Source organism: Lagenorhynchus albirostris, chromosome 4, assembly GCF_949774975.1.
Source record: "Lagenorhynchus albirostris chromosome 4, mLagAlb1.1, whole genome shotgun sequence".
NCBI classification, from domain to species: domain Eukaryota; kingdom Metazoa; phylum Chordata; class Mammalia; order Artiodactyla; family Delphinidae; genus Lagenorhynchus; species Lagenorhynchus albirostris.
In genome coordinates this window covers 79,228,284-79,250,759 of record NC_083098.1, presented here as the reverse complement: position 1 = coordinate 79,250,759, position 22,476 = coordinate 79,228,284, and the positions used below count along the sequence as shown (strand labels likewise).

General features: G+C 37.0%; 1 protein-coding gene across 3 annotated transcripts in view; it reads right to left on the bottom strand.

Annotated features, from left to right (window-relative positions):
- Positions 1-22,476, bottom strand: part of GABRA2 (gamma-aminobutyric acid type A receptor subunit alpha2) — a 119,315-nt gene that overhangs the window by 59,046 nt on the left and 37,793 nt on the right. For all 3 annotated transcript variants that reach the window (XM_060147296.1, XM_060147299.1, XM_060147297.1), the window contains exon 3: positions 11,939-12,006. In XM_060147296.1, coding sequence (XP_060003279.1) covers positions 11,939-12,006 — 68 coding nt within the window. The remainder of the gene's footprint in view (positions 1-11,938; positions 12,007-22,476) is intronic.

The following is a 22,476-nucleotide window of genomic DNA, read 5'->3' as shown; positions in this document are numbered from 1 at the left end:
GTCAGATAGAATAGGGTACTGGACCTTTAGCAGGTCACTTAATCTCTCTTTATTTCAGCTGACATATCTGTAAAATGGTGATAATTATACAACTTACTTCCTTTAAGGATGAAGTGGTATAATACATGTAAAGTTCTTAGAAACAATTTGGACATCAAAGAAGGTAGCCTGGTATGAATCACCCTCAAAGTGTCCTTCTCCCCCCATTCCCCATACTCAAGAAGGTGGCCTGGCAAAAGAGGGACACCCAGAAGCAAAAGGGCACAAAGTAAAGTGCCAGGGGCAGGAGCTAAGTAGGATGCCACAAGAGGTCCATGAAAGAATAAGCCAGCTGTGCGTCTGGTGTTTTGGATAATAAAGAGGTCTTTGAGAAGAAATCACAAGTGTGCCCCATGAGAGGTCCTGTATTTATCTACCGGCCATTCAAATGTCATTGATTGCCAGGAGAGAACCACCAACAGAATAAGCTAAGTAAAAAGGAATTTCCCCCCCCTTTTTATAATCTCCCTTTTTCTTGCTTCAACTCTGGAAGACCCAGAAAGAGGAGAAGAAGCGTAGATCATGGCCTCTCACCAACTGTGCACCCCTTACCTGTGACCACGGCTAAGAAAAGGAGAGAAGCTCTAAATGGCATACGAGATTGAAGTTAAAATTGGACTGGACTGGGCTCTTTGATGTGTGAAAGTGAACAGAAAGCTACAAGATGCACCCCAGATATTGCCATGATATGGCAAAAGAAGATCCAAAGAGTGAAGTGCTGCTGAGTTTGATCAGTTGAATTTCTAAAGCCTTGGAATGAAGCCCAAATGCTTTCTCACAGCCTCCAAAGCCCTGCAATGACCCCTCCCTCCCTTACTTCTCTAGTCTCATGCTTAGCAATTCTCCATGTATGTTGCCTATAGCAATAGTGATACTGCAGGGCCTCTGACGTGTCATGCTTCACCTTACTACCCAAACTCATTGATCTCCCTTGCAGTCTCTCTTCCCTGTCAACCCCTACATTTGGCAACTTTTACTCCACATTGAGAACAAGTACAAAGACCACCTTCTTCAATGTATCAACAGTATCTAGCTGCCCAGAACATAGGAAAGAAGCAATAATTAGTCCATGAATAAACAAATGAGAGGAGCCACTGGAAATTAAATAGAGTAACAAGGATTCTGGGCCATAACAGCTCAAATGGTGCACAAGGAGAAAGGCATCAGCAGAGGCAGACGGTAGAAAAGCTCTCAGATATCTTATCTCAGTCCCCTGCATGCAATACCCTAATCCTTAAATTCACAAGTGTGAAGTGTGTATGTTTATGTGTGTGTGCGTCTGTGTAACTATATTAAACTAATCACAGTAGGGTTTTCTTTTATATGATATTTACTTTTTAAAATATATTGACACATATAAAAAAGTCAGGCTATAATAAGATCTATGGTAACAGAAATCTATGTTTTAAGTTTTATTTGGAGATGCTTTTATGGTGTTTGGGGGCATTTGGCTACAATGCCGTTCATGATCTGATTCTCAGTTATTTTCTAGCTTCATCTCCCCCAAAATCTCTAAGAGAGATTTGGGCTGCAAAAAAGAGTGAGACTGGGCTGCAGTCACACTGAACTTTTACATTTTACTAAATTCAACAAGCTCTTTCACTTTGTGCTAAAACACTTTTCCCATTACATAGCCAGCCAGTCCTTGTTTGTCCTCCACTATCTTCTTTTCCTAGAAACCTCAGATATAGATATCCTCTACCCACATCTCCTCTGCCACCATATTAATCCATAAATACTTCAATAAAAACATGACCACACTGTTTTAAAGTGGATTTTTTTTTTTTATCTTAGCTGTTCCCCACTACACTGTGAACAACATGAGGGCAGCAACTGGGTTATACTTAAGTATTTCAGCTCCCAACACTGTGACAGACAGAGTATGTACTTAGCAAATCTGGTTGAAAAGAACAAACACAACGCATGCCTTCTAGTAGCTCAGACGGCAGTAAAGATGAAAAACACGTTCAGATTTTTATAATCTAGCGTGCAAAGTCATAAAAACATGTGGTGGAGCACAGGTACAAGAAGGACTGACTCTACTTGGAGTAGCCTAGAAAAACATCAGGGAAGATGAAATGGAGCTTGGCTTTGAATAAATGAAAGCTCTCCAGTTGGCCAAGGAGGAGGGTAGGCATAACAAGAACAGGGAAAAACATCTGCAAGGCCAGAGAGTTGTTAAAGATAATGGCAGGTTCCCAGAACAGTGAGAAGTTCAACGCAATCTTTAAAAATAAAAGCCTGTCTGATAGTTATAATGCCTTGCAGCTACTGCCCCCCGCTTTGCCTTCTCTCCCCGACCACGCTGCTTAAAAATGTTGCCTCCACTCTTTCTCCATTTCCTCACCTCCCACATGCCTCAGCCCACTGCAATCTGGTTGCTTTTACCACGATCAACAAATATCTCCTTGTTCTAATCTAATGACACATTTAAATCCTTTTCTTGGCTTTGCCATAATATATGACACCGTTGTTTTCTCCCTACTTTTGTAATGCTCTCCTGCGTTGGCACTAAAACCACAGTCTCCTGGTGTTGTAGTTAACTCTCGGGAAAATGCTCATCATGGGACCTGAGACCTCCTGTGTCTGACAATAATCTACACGTAATGGTATCTCCTGGAGAATGTATGGGAGTAACACCGGTGGTTGGTTTCTATTATTCCTCCTCAAGACATACAAGTTCTGCATGGTTTTCCCCAAAAGACGGTCCCACCCTTGTAACCTGGGGAAAGAACTTGCAACTTCTGCAATTTTTATTTTAAAAATCACTTCATGTTCAGAAATCCTAGCTGTTTTTAATTTAGTTTTTACAAAAGAATGGAGGAGTGGTAAGGAATGCCCTCCCCTGAGGCAGCCAAGTGAGCTATGACTAGATATATGTAATTCCTACAAGCCTCCCTCCTGCAGAAAGGTAATGGATCAAGTCAAACTAGTTCAACTACCTTTATCTGAACTCTTTTATGGAACTATTACCCCACTCCCTGGGTGAGATTTCACTGTGGGCAAAACCTATGGGTTCATCCCATTACTAAATGAATCATACTTCCTTCAGGATACAGAATCCTACCTGGACAGAGGGCCATAAATTATACAGACACCTGACTACTGAACATTGTTGCATCTGATGAGGGAAAGGCAGTGGTCTCTGATGTTTGTTCTTAAGGATCAGAGCACAGTCTAGTCAGAGAAGGGAATGCACCCCCATTTGGACAGACATCCATGGTTGCTCCTTCTCAGATTCCTCTGCAATCTTTTTTATCCTCTTCTAGTCTAGAGCTTCTGTCAGGGTATGATTACCATCTCACCCTAATCTCTTTCCTTGCACAAGTTCATGTATGCCTTCAACTACCATCAGATGGCTCCCAAGCCATCTGCACTCTAAGTTCTCTTGAGCTCCAGGTCTATTCCTGCTACCTAGACATCTCCAATTAAATCTCTCACAAAGACCCCAACTCAATACATCCAAAATGTAAATACTCATCCCCTAGACACCAAAACAAAAGCAAATAAAACTTTTCTTCCTGTGTTCCATATCCCAGTGAATGGTACCACCATCCACCCAATGCCCCCAAGCCTTCATCCTATACATCTCCTTCAACCTCTACTTCCAACAGATCACAAAGGCTTATCATTTCTGTCACATCTCTTAAATCTTTTCAGTTCTTTCTTTCAGGGTAGTAGTCCCTCTACCCTGACCCAGTCTACAATCATTTCTTGGCTGGCATATATCAGCTTTCAAACAATTTTTTCCTTTCCTTGTCCTCTAATATAAATTATTGGATTGCAGAAAATCTGACTCTTCACATTCCTTCTGTATTACCCCAGTCCTCCACCCATCCTATGATGGTTTTTGGCTGCCCTCAGCATAAAGTCAAATACCTCAACCCTGTTAAAAGGCAGACTGTCATGCCCCACAACAAGCAATTATGATTCCACAGATCGTAGAAGGAACCTAGAAAACCACTTTTTAAATAAATACTCCAACTGATCCCAACACAAGTGTCTATGATTCTCATTTTGAGGAACATTATTAAAAATTCTAGGAGGGTGCTGAAAAATATTGGTTGAATGTTAGCTAAGTCTAATTCCTATCCTTCCAAAATATCAATAACTGCCCAGTAATCAACTTCTACATTCTGACTTGAAAGTGAGGAAACATTAACAGATGGCAACTTCTGATAAGTGTTGACAGCTTAAACCCAGTGTTAATTTTTGGCCAAATATCAAGATCTAATAATTCTCTAAAGCTTTCTATGATGTTAACTACTGAACTACATAATATCCCAATAGCTTCTGGGGTTTCTAAGAGTTAATGCACTCTGTGTTTTCATAAGATAGACAAGTACTAACTAAGGGGATTGATATGATCAATAAACCAAGGTCACCACTTACCTGGCTGCCTGTTTCTTAATAGCCTAATGGTAAACTCTAGATCAGAAATCTTGAGATGACTTCAAAGTGTTCATCATTCAAGATCTAACCCTCACACTTAGCAGTGCAAGAGGTAACCATTTGGGCTGAGTTCTTAGTCTAGGTTTCAGTGCAATAGTTGGTGGCTATACCACTTATATCTGAAGAATATGCTCACACAGTGAAAATTCTTACTAGAATGGGAAAAGACCCCCTATATAGACCAAATAAAAAAGTAAAAAATACACACAGAAGAGCGATAAATTGCTTAAATGTGCAGTCAGCTACTACCAACTTTGTCAATTAGCTGCTAGTACATCCCCAAGTTTACCTTCTTACTCATGAATTTTTTTAAATCTTGAAATTAAAAAAAAACTGTACTTAATTGCTTAAAAAAATTTAAAAAAACCTGTACTTAATTTGGCTGTAATTACAATCTTTAATTATAATTTAGATCTGCAACTTTCTTTGGACAATTACACTAGATAATGATTCTGAGACAGCAGTGTGTGTGTGTGTGTGTGTGTGTGTGTGTGTGTGTGTGTGTGTGTGTGTGTGTGTTTGCTCTTTTGCTTCTTAATTCTTTTTGCTAGGCTGCTTTTTCCTCTCAGGCTAATGTCATAGCAAATCTACATCACTGACCTGCACAGGAGGACTTAGGAGTTTAAGTCTTGCTACTGAGTATGCACACTGCATAGAAATAAGGGTATTAGCTAAGCTACCAAAAGTGAAATTAAATTTATTCTTTACTGTTTTCCCATTAACGAATTTCTTCTGTAAGACATGAATTAGATATCTTCATATCCACTTTTATGTATAGGTAATAATAATGTGGGTATCTTGTACCTCTGCGTCATACTAAATTTCTTTCTCTTTCGAGTCGCACATATAAGTTTCATTTCTTGACCTGGCCATCCATACTAACATATATCAAACTCGTCCTCATTATTTGTTTTGCTTTCCAACAAAAGTAATATCAAGATTGGAAATCACTCCATGTGAGCACCGTGAGGTCCAAGTCATTTCTCTTCACAAAATGTATACATGTTTTTAAATTGAGCTCTGTCTTCCCTGATATATTTATAATATGAGTAAGTGTGTGTGTTTGTGTGTGTCTGTGTTACATGTGGATATGAATTACTCAGCTTTCATTTTCTCCTCTAGATTTGGACACGTATCAAACAGCAGCTGTTGCATGGTCAAACTACCTCTTGACTCTCCCTCAAAATCCTCCTCATATCACACATTATTATGTACACCTATTATTAGTGAATTGCCTCTCAGCTCCAAGTCCACCCTCCTTTCCCCTTCTTTGTGACACAGGAGAAGGGCTCTGTAAACAGTGCTCCTTCACCAGTTCACACAATATTAGGCTTTGCCATTAGAAGGTGCCGGAGGGATACTGCCATGTCATAGCAAGGGAAGAGGGCTTTTCTTTCTGGTTCTCTTCCTGGTTCAGGCGCACTGTCATTCTCTGACACAGCTTCAAAGGACTGCCGAGCTGTGAGCTGTCAGCCAGCAGGCAGGTTATTCCTCTGACCAGCTTCAGCATGTACCCTCATATGTTTCTTCACCAGCAGGAGGTGCATACTCCTCTAACCACAAGGTCCTCTCCAGTGAGCTCTAAGTCTTGGCCTTAGGGGAAGGACTCCTTTACAAGTCCTGAGTTCCTTCCTTGTTCATGATGCTTCACCCCAGAAGCAGATGCTGCCCTCTGCATCTGCTAAATCTATATTGCTTAGAGTCTTCTTTTACATTTTTATTTAACCATCTTGTACTAATCTATAATTCATTCTATGAGATTTTCCCTGTTCTGATTACCGTTATGGATCCTTTCCTCTAACTGGACTCTGATGATAGAGTAAGTAACCCAGTTAGTGGTCTTGCAACTAATTAGACTCCCCCCAACCCAACTATTGGTAAGACTGAGTAAACAAGGTGCATAAAGATGGAAACAAAGTAGAAAATTTGACATGACCAAAGACAATTATATAGGACTATGTTAGGCTAGGTGATTCAAAGAAAATGTGTATTAGGAAAAAACGTCTAGGGCCTTCAAGCGTCTCAAGAGCCTAAGAGATGTTAAATATGTATTTCATTTTAGGGAATTTCTCAGTATACAAGTGCATGTGCTCACATACATACACACACATAATCCAAAATACATAAAGAAAACTAAAAAAATAGAAATAAGTGATTTTTTAATATTTAAATGTTGTCAAACACAATTCTGCTCAAGTTAATTCAACCTATATGGCTTGGAATATGAGTGCATTTTCATATTTAATATAATGTCTGGTAGTGTCCCCCAAAATAAGAAAGCCTAACTTGAGCCTGTTAAAATTTCTTTAAATTCTTGGGCTAAAGTCACTGAAGACACCAACATTCTGAATTCAGTTCACAGATGAGTTTAAATTTGCTCTATTGCCAACGACTATACGCCTAACATGAGCTCCCACCTTTTTATTTTTATATATTTATTTTTGCATATAGCTTATTAATATTTATTTCAAATTTATTTTAAAATGACAGCAGCAGACAGGACACACAACTGCCAGACACATTATTACCTGATCATGACTGCTTCACTCAGACACGGTCCTGTCCCAGTTCTGGGACTTGTTGTCCTTAACCTTGAGTGTTCAGCTTCACACATCAGCATTCCCTGCTCTGGGCTGCAACTTGACATCCGTGGATTCCTTATGCTAAGCTTTAATTCTTGCAGGAGAATTATAATGCTTTTTCCCATTTTCTTATTTGATTTTTCCCAGAATTTAGGATTTGTAAAATTATATAAATTTCCCATCAAATGCCTGGAAGAAATTCCTACATGGAAACACTAACTAAACGATCACAGTTTCTTTTTATTTTCCTTTTTTTTAAAAAAAATTCAGCTTTATTGAAGTATAATTGACGAAAAAATTTAAGGTATTTGAAACAATCATAGTGGTGATTTGATATACATAGTGAAAGGATTCCCTTTGTCTAGTTAATTAACATATCGCCTCATATCTATTTATTTATTATTTTGTTTGTTTTTAGCAAGAACATTTAAGTTCTACTCTCTTAGTGAATTTCAATTATACAATACAGGGTTATCAACTATAGTCACCATGCCTTACATTAGATCCTTAGACCTTATTCATCTTGTAGCTGAAAGTTTATACCCTTTCACCGACCTTTCCCTATTTTCCCCACCCTTCAGCAGCTGGCAACCACTTATCTAACATCTCTTTATGACTTTTTTATTCCACATGTCAGTGATACAATGCAATATTTGTCTGGTTTATTCACTTAACATAATACCCTTGAGGTCCATCCATGTTGTCAAAAATGCCGGGATTTCACTCTTTCTCATGTGATATATATATATCACATCATATTTCCATATCTTGGCATTGTGGAAAATGATGAATAAAAAAAGGAGTGCAGGGAATTCCCTGGCGGTCCAGTGGTTAGGACTCGGTGCTTTCACTTCGGGGGTCCAGGTTCAGTCTCTTGTGTGGGGGAACTAAAGATCCCACAAGCTGTGCAGCACAGCCAAAAACAAACAAAAAAAAACCCAGTAGTGCAGATTTCTCTTGGGGATCCTATTTTCATTTTGAATATATATACCAGAAGTGGATTACTGAATAATATGATAGTTCTATTTTTTATTTTTTGAGAAACCTCCATACTGTTTTCTATACTGATTACACCAATTTACATGGCTGCTAACTGCACAAAGGTCCCCTTTTCTCCACATCATTGACAACATTTATCTCTTGCCTTTTTTTAAAACTATTTTTATTGAGGTGTAGTTGATGTACAATATTATATGTTTCAGGTATACAACATACTGATTCACAGTTTTAAAGGTATACTCCATTTATAGTTATTATAAAATATTGGCTATAATCCCTGTGATGTGCTCTACAATATATCCTTGTAGTTTATTTATTTTACACATAGTAGTTTGTACTTCTTAATCTTGTACCCCTATCTTGCCCCTCCTCCCTTCCCTCTCCCCACCAGTAACCACTAGTTTGTTGGCTCTGTCTCTGAGTCTGTTTCTTTTTTGTTATATTCACTAGTTTATTTTATTTTCTAGATTTCACATATAAGTGGATAAGTGATATCATACAGAATATCTTGTCTTTTTGTTGATAGCCATTCTAACAGGTGTGAGGAGAGATCTCATTGTGATTTTGATTTACTTTTCTGTTATGATTATTGATGTTGAGTATATTTTCATGTACCTCTTGGTCATTTGTATGTTTTCTTTCAAGAAATGTCTATTCAGTTTTTATTCCTTATTTAAATTGGATTGTGGTTTTTGTTTTTGTTTTTAATATTGAGTTGTACCAGTTCTTTATATATTTTGGTTGCTATCCCCTTATCAGATAAATAATTTGCAAATATTTTTTTCCCATTCTGTAGATTGCCTTTTCATTTTATTGATGGTTTTTTGTTGTGCAGAAGCTTTCAGTTTGATATAGTCAGTCCTACTGGTTTATTTTTGCTTTTGGTGTCAAATTTTAAAAAATCGTTGCCAAGACCAATGTCAAAGAGCTTACTCCCTATATTTTCTTCTATGAGTTTTATGGTTTCAAGTGTTACATTCAAGTCTTTAATCCATTTTGAGTTGAAGCTACAAGCTTTCTAAATTTTTCAGTGATCCCAAAGAATGGTCAGAACAAAGAAGAGGAGGATTAGTTTAATCCATTATCACCAGTGGAAAAAAGTCTCTTCATATATTTTGCCAAAAATATAACTGTTTGTCTAAAACCCTCAAATAACAAACAATTGCATGTCTAGAAAAAGCATATATGAAGATTTGTTTACTTCTGATTTTTTCAGGTGAAAGAACTCACTCTGCAAAATGAACAAACAAAAAAACTTTAGCATAGTAACTCTTAGTATTAATATTCACTACACAAAATCTAAAACATTGAAAACTTTGATATTTTGGGGTCCTATATCATTTGCCTTTCTGTTTTGGCTGATGATAAAACACCATAGCTAACCATATAAGAACCAGAATTTATATAATATTCTGCTAATTTTTCAATGTAGTGCTTGACAAAATTCTGACTCTCTGCACTTGACTCCACATAGAAGTTAGGTGCTCATTCTCACGGTCTCTAAGATAGAGAGCATTTATTAAGACAAGCTTCACAGAAATATTATTTTTACTGCCAACCAATAATGTTTGGGATACACACTCTTACTAAAAATATGTATCTGTGATCTTTTCAAGTTTGTGTACACTGAAATTAACCTATGGAAAGAGGAGGATTAATATTTCACGTCATGATATAGGATACTGCAAGGGAGGAGGAGAGTTACGTTGAAAAGTGGGATTTTTCCTGTTGTTGCAGAATTGTAGCTAATGGCTGAGGTTGGGGAACAAAAGCACTTAAATCGTCACATTCTAATTTGAAAGAACTTCAAAGATCAGCAGTGTTTGGTATCAACCACCTCCCCAAAATTGGGGGTCATCACCCCTCTTCCACTTTACATCTTCAGCCATCCAAGTTAATGTAAAAAAGAACTATGAGGTCAGAGAAATGGCTCTGGGTGGAAGAAAAACTGATTTTTTAGTGATAAAACCAGCATATCTGCTCCCTAATGGAAAGGTAGGGAGGTCCCAATAAAATGGATAATTATGGGAATGTAAATTGGTACAGCCACTAATGAAAACAGCATGGAGGTTCTTCAAAAAACTAAAAATAGAGTTGCCAAATGATACAGCCATCCCATTCCTGGGTGTATAACTGGAAAAAAACAAAAACTCTAATTTTAAAAGACACATGCACACCAGTGTTCATAGTAGCATTATTTAGAATAACCAAGACATGGAAACAACTCAAGTGCCTGTCAATAGAAAATTGGCTTAAGAAGATGTGGTATATAAGTATACAGTGGAATATTACTCAGCTGTGAAAAAGAATGAAATATTGCCATTTACAGCAACATGGATGGACCTAGAGAATTTTATACTTAGTGAAGTAACTGAGACAGAGAAAAACAAATAATGTATGATATTACTTACATATGGAATCTAAAAAATAATACAAATGAATCTATATACAAAACAGATATAGACTCACAGACATAGAAAACAAACTAAAGGTCACCAAAGGTGGGGAGGGGGAGGGCAGGGGAGGAGAGGTAAATTAGGAATATGGGATTAACAGATAAAAACTACTATACATAAAATAGATAAGCTATAAAGATTTACTGTATAGTACAGGGAACAGTATTCAATATCTTGTAATAACCTATAATGGAAAATAATCTGAAAACAAAATAACTGAATCACTATGCTGTACACTTGAAACTAATACAATATTATAAGTCAACTATACTTCAATAAAAAATAATTGGCTAATATTGTTAATAAGCATCTGCAAAAAAGGAAAACCTTTAGTTTTGTGTATTTATCCAGGTGGAAAACCTGCTCACTTATCCTTCCCCTTGGGGTATCAGATAAAGGGAAGAAATTGAGAAGAGATGACATGATGGAGAAAGGCCAGGCAAAGCAGGGACAAGGGCATCTCCTCTAATTCTCATTCCCTGACCATAAGGAAGGTGGATGAAAAATAATTTTTACAAAAAAACTTCTATAATAGAGCACTGTAGATAGCAGTAGAAGTGGAAGATGGATTACTAAAATTCTTATGCTTAACCAAGGATTTATCGATGATGTATCTAGTCCACTGATTTCTAACCCAACAGACTGATTTCCCTCTTCTACTGATCTCATTTTAAAGAAAAATAAAGACCAGTTCCATAGAATTCAAGAATGTTAAGATTCTAGTTTTCTTTAGATTAATTTATATGTATGAGTGTATGTAGTGTATTTATGTAGCTAGGATGACAAGAAATCCACCTTACTCAATGTTAATAGAAGGTTTCCATTTGTAACACCGACCATAACCACAACCTGTAAGAAGCAGTTATCTATGAAACTGCCCCAGACATATGGAAGTCAAGTAGGGACCTTAATTGTACAAAGTGCTTTGGGCTTCCCTGGTGGCGCAGTGGTTGAGAGTCCGCCTGCCGATGCAGGGGACACGGATTCGTGTCCCTGGTCCTGGAAGATCCCACATGCCGCGGAGCGGCTGGGCCCGTGAGCCATGGCCACTGAACCTGCGCGTCCGGAGCCTGTGCTCCGCAACAGGAGAGGCCACAACGGTGAGAGGCCCGCGTACCGGGTTCTCAGTAATATCATTATTTTTATTTAAACAATTGTTTGCCACACTGCAGCTGGGTAGAAAATTTTGAAGATAATATAAAATATGAAGGGTTAATCTGAACAGTCAAGTTAGAATGGTGCACACAGATATAAGCAGATTAACAGCCTTAACTCTCCATGTATTTGGGCAGACTAAATAGGGATGAGACAGATCCACAATCTATAACACTAAAAATACGTGTTTATTCTAAATTACCCCCCAAACTTCCCATTATATGAAGTAAAAATACTGTTTAATGAAAAACTCACCATATCTGTATCTGAGACGGGGCCAAAACTGGTCACATAGATGTTAGTGAAGACTTCAGTAATACTGTCTGGTGTAAGAAAAAGAGATTGAATATAGACATTATATAATGAGAACCACAGGAGAGAGAAGGGGTCAAGTACATGGCATGGTTAGAAAGTTCTGTGATATTTGGGAATATTTCGTTTTTGCTTTCTTTTCAACAATCTTACAATCCTAAATGCTAAATGCTTAGAAGGATTATGGCATTCTTATTTGGAAACTATACCTGACTAGAGCATTTTGTTTTCAGCACACTGCTCAGAATGAATAGTTTCTCAGAAACTATCTTAAATGTACCACCAGTATGGAAAATAAAGTACAGTTGGTATGGTTACTGTTTGATACAGTCCTGTAATTGACCATTAAACCAAATATTTCAAATGATATTTCATGCTGGTAGAGATTTAGTTTGTAAATTAGTGTATCTTCTCAATAAAGCACAAACACATTGTTAATCATTATAAATAAACATAATTCATATTTTATAAAAAGCTTTATCATTCAGTAACATAAAAGCAAATAACATTCATTAATCACAAGGATTACTTCCAAACAAACTTGCCTTTACATGTATCTAAGAATGCCTAAACCACAAAGATTAAATTGAATTAGATTTGAAATTTATGTAACTTATAAAGTGTAGCACAATTAACTGGATTGCTTTATTAACCAGGTGATTTAGATCTTTGATTTTAAATAAGCCAAATGGCAATGGGGGGAAAGCTCAAAGGAAAAATTTAAAACTAAAACCCTTTCAGTGTTCTTATAAGAAAAAAGTACATCATTAATTTCTACCATCATGAACTTAATGCCTTAACTGCTAAGTGTCAAATGTGTAATTCTACACAAACAATATCATGAAATATTTTAATATTATACTGAACATTAATTCACAACCATGAAAGAGACAGTAAACTGAGTCTGGAATATTGTATCCACTAAAGCAAAAATAAAAAGTAAAAGGATTTTGAAATAACAGAGTAGACTGAATGCTTACTCTTAAAAGGACTTGAAATGTAATAATCTACATGAGAAATCTATGAGATAGATTCTCTGTTATCATCCCAATATATCTGTACACTGATGTACGGGAAGTTAAGGAAGTGTGCCCCGTGACCCACACTCTGTTGGGTGGATAGAGCCAGGTTTTAGGAACTAAGCACTCTGGGTCCTGAGCCCTCAGGGTAAACAAAGCCCTGTACCACAGTCAAGAATAAATTTACAACTAAAAGTATTTTCTTATCAACTACATATTTCTATTTACCACAATACTCTGTGCCAAAAGCACACTTACGGTGTTCCAAACAAATATATTCCTTCAACATTGTTATTTTATATACTATTTTATTCCAAAAAAATGGTATTTGTGAAATTTTGTTGTAAAACTCATTTGAAACTCATTTCTAAAGTTAATTCTCAGCTGCCACCTGCCCCCAAACACTTGCACAGGGTCTACTTCATAGCTATACAATTTGTGCAGTCACATAGGTCCCTGTGCTCAGAAAAGTCCCATGCTTGGTCTAATGTTCTGTTTTTGCTTCCTTGAAATTCTTCATTATGTTTTGCATAAAGGGACGTGCATTTTCATCCTGGACTGGGCCTCACAAATTATGTAGCTGGTCCTGGATTATATATGTTTTTTTCCTCTTACTCATACAAAATCAATCGTGCTCTCACATTTATTCAATAAACAATTGAATAAAACTTTAGTCACTATAGATATTGGTTTAAAATGTTCCAAGAGAGAGAAATTAAAATGCTATGGTAGTCTTCACCCAAATAGAGGCAAATGGAATTTATTCTCCTTAATCTGGAGTTGTAAAGTTAGAAAAGAGAGTTGATAAAAATACATGAATATATTCATGCTAAGGACATGAAGTATATCCACTTACACACCAAATGGCAAGTAAAGAGTAAAGGAGAATGTGATCATCCTAGTGGCTGCCATGAGGTGCCAACTAAGAATCTAAAGGGAGAAAAATAAAATTACCCTCAAAGCTCTAAACAGTAAGAGCAACACCTCAAGACAGAACAGAGATAGGCAAAGTTACCTTAAAGAAAATAATTTCAAAGTTTAAGGACGTCATAAACACAGTTAAAGAATGTATGCATTTCAAGGAATATTCTCCTGCTATGCATGTTCAGAAAAAGTAGAGGAAAATAAAGTGTCCCTAAAGCTAGAGATTATAGTGTTACAAAGGCAGCTTACACCACTGCGAAGAAGTGAGTTGCGTACAGTCACTGCTGCTGAGAGATCCAGTAATCTGAAGTCTGGAATATTTACTGAATCTAGAGACCTGGGAGCCACTAGTAAAGTAATGTGTGCAGAGGCCAGCTTGAAGTGAGGGAAGTGAGAGAAGAGGAAGAGCCTAGAGTGATTTTAAACAACCTTTGAGAAGTTCGACTGTGAAGGGAAACAGGACTCCAGCAACAAGGGAAGGTGAGGGAAAAGAGACAGTTTTTGTTTGCTTGTTTAAGGTGGAAGATAGTTAAGGATCTGGCAATGCAGATGGAAGGGACTAAGGGAGCCGCTGAATATTCAGGAGACAAGATCAGTGAAAGAAGAATATTCCTGAGTAAGCAGGTAGTGCATTCATTAAAAGAGATTGACATTATATACATGGAGGGAAGAAGGAGGAGGGAATATCCTTAATTATATCTGGGCGAGAAGACAGAATGTTGAAATAAATGGAAGTAGGTTTTTAGGTCTAGTGGCAGGAAAGTTCCTGGAGAGGAGAGAAATTCTGAGTTACGTGCAAAATATCTGTGCATTATTTTTATTATAATAGATGATGATTCCAAGTAAAACATTTGGTAGTATAATTATATTAATAACATTTACAATAGTATACATCCATAGAAGACCAATGTAGCATCTGCTGCCAGTTCTTTGTCCATAGCCCCTTGAAAATCATGATTCCTCTACATCAGGGGTCCCCAACCCCCGGGCCGTGGACCAGTACCGGTCTGCAGCCTGTTAGGAACCGGGCTGCACAGCAGGAGTTGAACGGCGGGTGAGCGAGCGAAGCTTCATCTGCCGCTCCCCATTGCTCCCCATTGCTCGCATTACCTCCTGAACCAACCCCTCACCAGTCCATGGAAAAACTGTCTTCCATGAAACCGGTCCCTGGTGCCAAAAAGGTTGGGGACAGCTGCTCTACATGCTGGGATGTTCTGCTGCAAGCTCCTGTGATTCTCTGCCTGAGGGCTTTTCCTGGCTGTGCAGGGCAGAGTGTAATTGCAGAAACGTTTGTGTTCCTGGGAACAGCCATCAACCAACAATGGATGAGAGTTGGAGGAACTCAGCTTTCTCTCCCTCTCAGTGGAGACAACTCTAAGGCATGCTCTACACCATTTCCCAGATGACTTCAGGGAGGAAACTACAACTGTCCTCAGCAGTAACCTGCTCACCATGGTACCCTGCTTTGGCTGTCCTCCCTTCCCTGTATCACTTTGACCTCCCTCAGCTAGTGCCGCCTGATATCCCTTCCCAGATGATTGTGTATCTTAGAGTCTGCTTCTGTGAGAAGCCAAAGCCAACTACAAACATCATTCACATACTCTAAGAAGAAAAAAAAGATAATAATTAAGGAGTCAGGAAAGATATTAATTGTATTAAAAGACATTAATTAATTGCAGCTAACCATCCAAGCAATAAGGTATATCGTCTTCACCCCTGTAATTTAGATATAACACTAATACTAATAAGGACACACACTCATAAGATGGAGAGTAAAATCAAACTGTAAATGACATCCCTTCAAGAAGATGAGGATGCTAATAATTTTGCTCACCATATGTCATAAATAGGATGTCGTGCACATATTTTAAGACAAGTTAGCCATTGCTGTTTTGCTTTACTCTCTCAGCAGCAACAAAGACATTTTGCTTCCTGGGATGATTTCTGTTAACAGCTACATGTGCCATTTGTCATTAGTCAAGTTCAGTAAAGTCAACAAATACTTAACCGACTTTTGTGTATATGGCGCTTAGTGTTCCCTATTAAAAGTTGAAAACCTGGAATCTGATCATATAATTTGTCACCATTCCACCACAAAAGAATTGCTGCTGCTTATCCAATATCTTCCTCCCAGTAGACACTTAACACGTATTTGATAAATATAGTGCCTATAAAATCAGGAAGAGTTAAGACCAATAATAAAACCAATATGAATTGTGTTTTCTTACAATCATTTTTCATGATAGTTCTAAGTTTTGGACTTTGACTCTTTGCAATGATTTGGAAACATGAAATATAAACATATATTGAATACATGAAATTTCCTCTCAGTGTGACTCCTGGTGCTTTTAAATTTTTGAATCTTTGTATATTGTTTGTTCTTGTAGTTTTGTTTATTTACTTTGATATTTTTCCTACTAATGAAAATGCATTGATTTAAAAAGTATAGCACATTTGGGGATCCGAAACAAGAATCACGATGGCTATATGTTTATGGACAGGACACAAAGTCCTCAAAGGATAAACTAAACATACCCCATCATGACAGTCACTGATTATGGGTTACAAATGAATGTGACTTTGAAATCACTGGAGGGTCTATCTATCCCCCAATAAGGTTTGGGACTGTTCTGGCCCTTAGAACCATCACCAGGTAGAAGATTTGTAGTGCCTTCTCTTTCTTTGAAATGTCTTTCTTCAGTACTTAATGATTCAGCTTGCTCTGGTGAGGAAGCTGAAGACACACCTCTCTCCCCAAAGCACTAGTAAAGGAAATCAACTAGGAAAGGGAAGAGGAGACTGAATGCACATTGATTCCCATGGATTTAGTGGGACCGTTTGGTTCAATTAACAAATAGCTGCTAAGAGTTTATTAAGTATTGTCCAGAGACGTCCCCTGCCTGACCGACAAGGGAGAGAATGTTTTCAAAGGGAAGCTGTTAGTGGTGCCAGAAGCAATTTATGTTCCTCAAGGTAATGTTTCATCAAGACTTTGCTACATGCTCAGTGTGGGACTCTGACAGGGGAAAGAATGAAGATGTTCTCAAAGATCTCACTTTTACTATCACAGGTTAGATTCTCTTTTGAGGAGATTCTAGTGACCCCATCCCATTTCAAGTTGTTAAAGATGGAATCCAGAGCACATGGGATACCCTAGAACACTAAGAGTTCAAAGTTTAGTTTGAGCACAGGCTATTACATATCTAGTATCCCTGGGTTAGTTAGAAACTTGGAGCTTATTAATCACCAACCTGAAATCCTATGCTGTTGTCTAAGTACTGATAGAAACCAGCTTAACAACTAAGTTATGAGAATTTAAAAATAAAAACTATGCTGATATAAATTTACATTTTGCTCCCCAAATACATATTAATAAAAAATGATTCTTATGTCCAATATATATAATGATAAGCTTTTATCTTTTTAAAATAGTGAATTATTTTATAAATCAACATAAATTGAGCATTCTTAATGCGCTAAGAACTACAATTCACATATATATGTGTGTGTGTGCATATATATTACTAATACAAAGGATTGAAAAAATTCCACTGTATTAATTTTCTTTCTTATAAAAAAGGTGCATAAGTTAAAGCTTGCTAATTGACTCTTTCTTTTATGACCTTTTCACCATCCTCACAAAATACTGCTGTGGACAGCAATATTTCCGTTTACTTTGCAAAATAATTTTTCAGTTCTTTCTTTTCTATTTTGTAAAAGGAAAGCATTTAAATGTAATAGAAGCATAGACATTGAAAACACTAAATTTCAAAAGCTCATATAGGCCATGGGTTCAAATATTCAAATTTCTGCCTCCTCTATTTCTAGTCTTGGTAAAAGCCACCATCATTTTGTCAGTTGTCAAACTTTTAGTCTCAGGCTGAACTTCTTACTCATATCCAGCATTTTAATTGTTGACTGGGTTCTGTTGATTATATTTCCTACATCATTCTTGACTTTCCCTTCTCTCTCAATCCTCACTGGCAATGACCTCTGGAATGGCCTCTTTTAGTTTTCCTGTTTCTAGTCTCACCAACTCCTATATACCCTCCATGACACTGCTAATAATAAATCATGTGATGTCTCTTCTCTGATCAAATTTTTCTCAATGACTCTCCTTTGCCTAAAGATCAAGTTCAAAGATCACAGCATAGCACATCAGACCCTTCATGATCTTTGTCTCCTTTCCATCCTGATCCAGCACTGTCCCACACTGTATACCTTAGCCATACCCAACTCCATGTTATTCTCCTTCATTCTTTTTCAGGTGGGGGGGGGGCGGTGCTTTCTCTTTCCTCTACATAAAATGCCCTCTCATTTAATCCTTGTTCTTAAAAAATAAGTTCAAATAACACTTCCTCTTTGAAGTTGTCCTTGCCATCCCTGAGTATTTAATTAGTCTTTCTGTTGGTTCCAGAAATGTTTACTTCTTCAAATGAAATAATCAAATCATATTGTAACTTCTAATGCATGAGGAGTTGTTAAATGGTTGTGTGTTTCCCCACTCTACTCACCACTCAACAGTGCCCAGGACTTTGTCCTATGTGCATAATATGGAACGACATAGATTATCACAGAAGATTATGGTCAAGGATAAGGCCCTACCAATCCTGTCACACTCAAATATGAGATAAAGTATTATCTTTACACCTATGGATAACCTGCAATAAATTACATGTAGAAAAAGTATTATGATGGTAAATTGCTGAATTACATTAAACATATAGGGAAAAAATTTAAGGCATGGTTTTAGATTCAGACGCTAAAAGCATAAGATCATTTGCCTTTATTTCTAATAGAGTTCAGTTCTCATATTCAACAATCCAACATTTTTCATCTACAACATCCTAAAGGTAAATGCATGAAGAGCCTTGTTGGCAATATTACAAACCTTTGCTATCTTTCCCTGAATCTCTTGGATCAGCTTCAAAAAGAAATTCTGTACTTACAAAATGGAGCTAACTGATATTCTAATTTGATGATAGTATCAATTTCTTCTTAAAAATAAATTTGGCCCAAATTAGTATAAAAGGAAAAAAGAAATCTCCTAAAGTAATTAACTTTATCACCCACCACTGGATGCTGTTTCCTGACAGTGTGTATATTGGAAAATGTTATGATTATTTTACACCTAACATGTAATTAGGAACTTTTAGAAACTTTATGTAGCAACCCTTAAATACTTGTCTTATCTGTTGAATTCCCATTGTGTGATAGTAAAAGGAACTTATTACCTATTAAGCATTTACTATATGCATGGACTGGGTTAAATTTTTATATATAATTTCATGATCACCCTGTGAACTGTGCATAATTATATTCATTTTATCTCATCCAAATTCAACAGCTACTTAGAGAGCTGTACTGAAACATTTTTTGTTACTTAAAAATCCCATGCTAATAACTATTTCAATAATAAAATGTCATTCAAAAACACAACCATTGGAAGAATTTTTCATTTAGTTTAAGATTATTTGGTATCTTTAGTGCCAGTATAGTCACATCATATATATATTTATTACACACTTGCCATGCACCAGTCTAAAGTTATATATTTGAGGAGATAAAATAATGTAGAAATAATAATAAAGTAATCTACAGTCCAGTTAAATAGTTGGTGCTGGTTTTATAAAACATGATGTCATTTCAACTTTTCATTCCATCATATACCTGATGTAATATGTATATGTTACATATTGGTATGTATTAGATATACCTAAATATATATATATGTATGTGTGTATATGGTTTGTTTATATATGTATTATATATTGTTGTGTGTGTATACATATATATAATAATATGTGATTTATATGTATATATTTGTGTGTATGTGTATACACATACCAATATATAAATTTTGGTGTTGAACTGTCCCATATTTAAATCAAAAGACTTGGGCTTCCCTGGTGGCGCAGTGGTTGAGAGTCCGCCTGCCGATGCAGGGGACACGGGTTCGTGCCCCGGTCCAGGAGGATCCCACGTGCCGCGGAGCGGCTGGGCCCATGAGTCATGGCTGCTGAGCCTGCGCGTCCGGAGCCTGTGCTCCGCAACGGGAGAGGCCACAACAGTGAGAGGCCCACGTACCGCAAAAAACAAAAACAAAAACAAAAACAAAAACAAAAAACAAAACAAAAAAAAATCAAAAGCCTTATATCAGTCTATCTTAAATCTGGAACTTCTGAAGAGGGCTACATGTAGAAAGATACTGATAAATGGATAAATAAATTTTCTTTCTTTCCTCCTTTCTTTCCTCTTGTTTTTCTTCCTTCAAAAAAATGATAATTGAGGGACTGATTGTTACACTACATCATACACTTAGATAAAAGACAAATAAAGAACATAGTATGTAGCCATCATGGTCTTTGAGGGGAAAGAAACAAGTAAATAGATGACTGTCTACAAAGCATGTGTAAATGGTAAAAATAATCAATCATGCTAAGCGGTGATGCCAGGAGGTAGGAGGTGGCTGATGGTAAGAAGAGGAGTGACTCTGAACCAAAACTGGGGTGTCAGAGAAGGCTTCTCAAGCCATCCTTTAATGCATGCTTCTTTTTAAATATTTTAAAATTTTAAAAGTTGTCTTAGTTTGCTCTCAGAACCTTTCCCTTCGACTCATTTGATTACATGGTCTCATAGTTGAAAGAAAGAAGGAAAGAAAGAGAGAGAGGGAGGGAGGGAGGGAGGAAGGGAGAAGGAGCTAGCTAGCCATTAACAGTAATGATTATTAATTCTTATGATAGGCTCCTCCCCTTTTTTTTTTTTTTTTTTGCGGTACGCGGGCCCCTCACTGTTGCGGCCTCTCCCGCTGCGGAGCACAGGCTCGGGACGCACAGGCTCAGCAGCCATGGCTCACGGGCCCAGCCGCTCCGCGGCACGTGGGATCCCCCTGGACCGGGGCACGAACCCGTGTCCCCTGCATCGGCAGGCGGACTCTCAACCACTGCGCCACCAGGGACGCCCCTGATAGGCCCCTTTGATGCAATTTTAGGAGACCTAGACTTCTAATTAGGGAGAAATCTTAAGAAAGTCGATTACAGCATAGGGTTTGGACCTCAAAGTGAGGGCAGAAACACAGCAGAAGGAACTTAGAAAAGATGCACTAGATGCAGGAGATAAATAAAGGTTGAAAAAAAAAGATAACTGTGAAATTAAAGTGATAGTAGAATTCTTTGGTGGTCTTTTAAAATTGTTTTGGATGCTACACCTAGATCTGGTCAGAAAACTCAGTTTAATGCAAGTTCCCAAACTCAGTCTCCTTTGTGATTCATAACATTATTTTACTTTGTTCTAGATCTGTCCCTGAATCCTAATTATGTCTATATATTTTTCAGAACATTAAAATATTTTTATTTTAGACATTTACTACTATATAAGAAGTAGAGATATGAGGAAAAAAATGTTTACAGTCAAAATTTTTAGTCAGAATATTTGAAAAGATATATATATATATATATATATATGTAATAACATTAAAGACTCATGCATGAAAAAACTGTCCTTTCAAGGATAGTGATTACAGACCGTATTTGAAATAAAAAATTAAATTTACTCTTTTTTTAACACCTTTATTATAGCATAATTGCTTTATAATGGTGTTAAATTTACTCTTTATTAATCTATAGTATACTTTTAATTTCTCAGCTCTGATTGTATATCTTCCATAAAATATTTCAATGCAAATAATCACGTTGCTTCATTCCTTTTTTGATTTGCATTTAAATTTTATCCTTTTTCCTTCTCTGCTCTAATACAGTGTTATAAGCATTTGATTTTTCCCCACTGTCCTAAAGTCAGTTTCCAGCACCACGTCCTATAACAGTATTTGTTATATAAACTTGTAGGTTGATACATTTGGGGTTTTACCAGAAAATGATTCCCACTTTGTCCACCCTTACTTGTTCCTGCCATTCCTGGTAGTCTTTTAAACTGCTGTTTCAGCTCTCCAGGCAGTTTTAAAAGGCAGCTGTTGTACAACCCCAGCTAATAGATCAAAGAGATTCACCCCATGTTTGTCTTCACTGAGCTCAGAACGTAGAACTCTCAGCCTTTTGCTATAAGGGCAGAGAAACGTTGATAAATGAGCCTTTATACCTCATGCAAGAAAAACACATCCAGTTTATAGTCACAGGGACAGTTATAGCTAAATCAAGGTATTTCACTTGTGCCCAATACGTCTCACCCCCAGCTCTCCTGTTTGTAGGGAGGTGACACTATGTGTCTGAACTGTTGGGTCTCGGTAGTTTGCTTTTATTTGTGACTCACCGATTATGATGAAAAAACAGAAATAGTAAGTAAGCTACGTAATTGATTTTTCCTTTGGTCCTCCCAGAAATAATAATGTTTGCTTCTTTTCTCAGTGTGGATGTTTTTATGAATCCCATCTGTAAATGTTCACAAGAATATAAACCTAATACAGAAATGAAATACATCATTTCCAGAAAATATTGTGGCCGCTCTCTTTAGTTCCTTAAGAATATATCACCACAGAAAGAGAAGAACTGAGACTGCCTTTTGCCCATGTAAGAAAAATTCTAG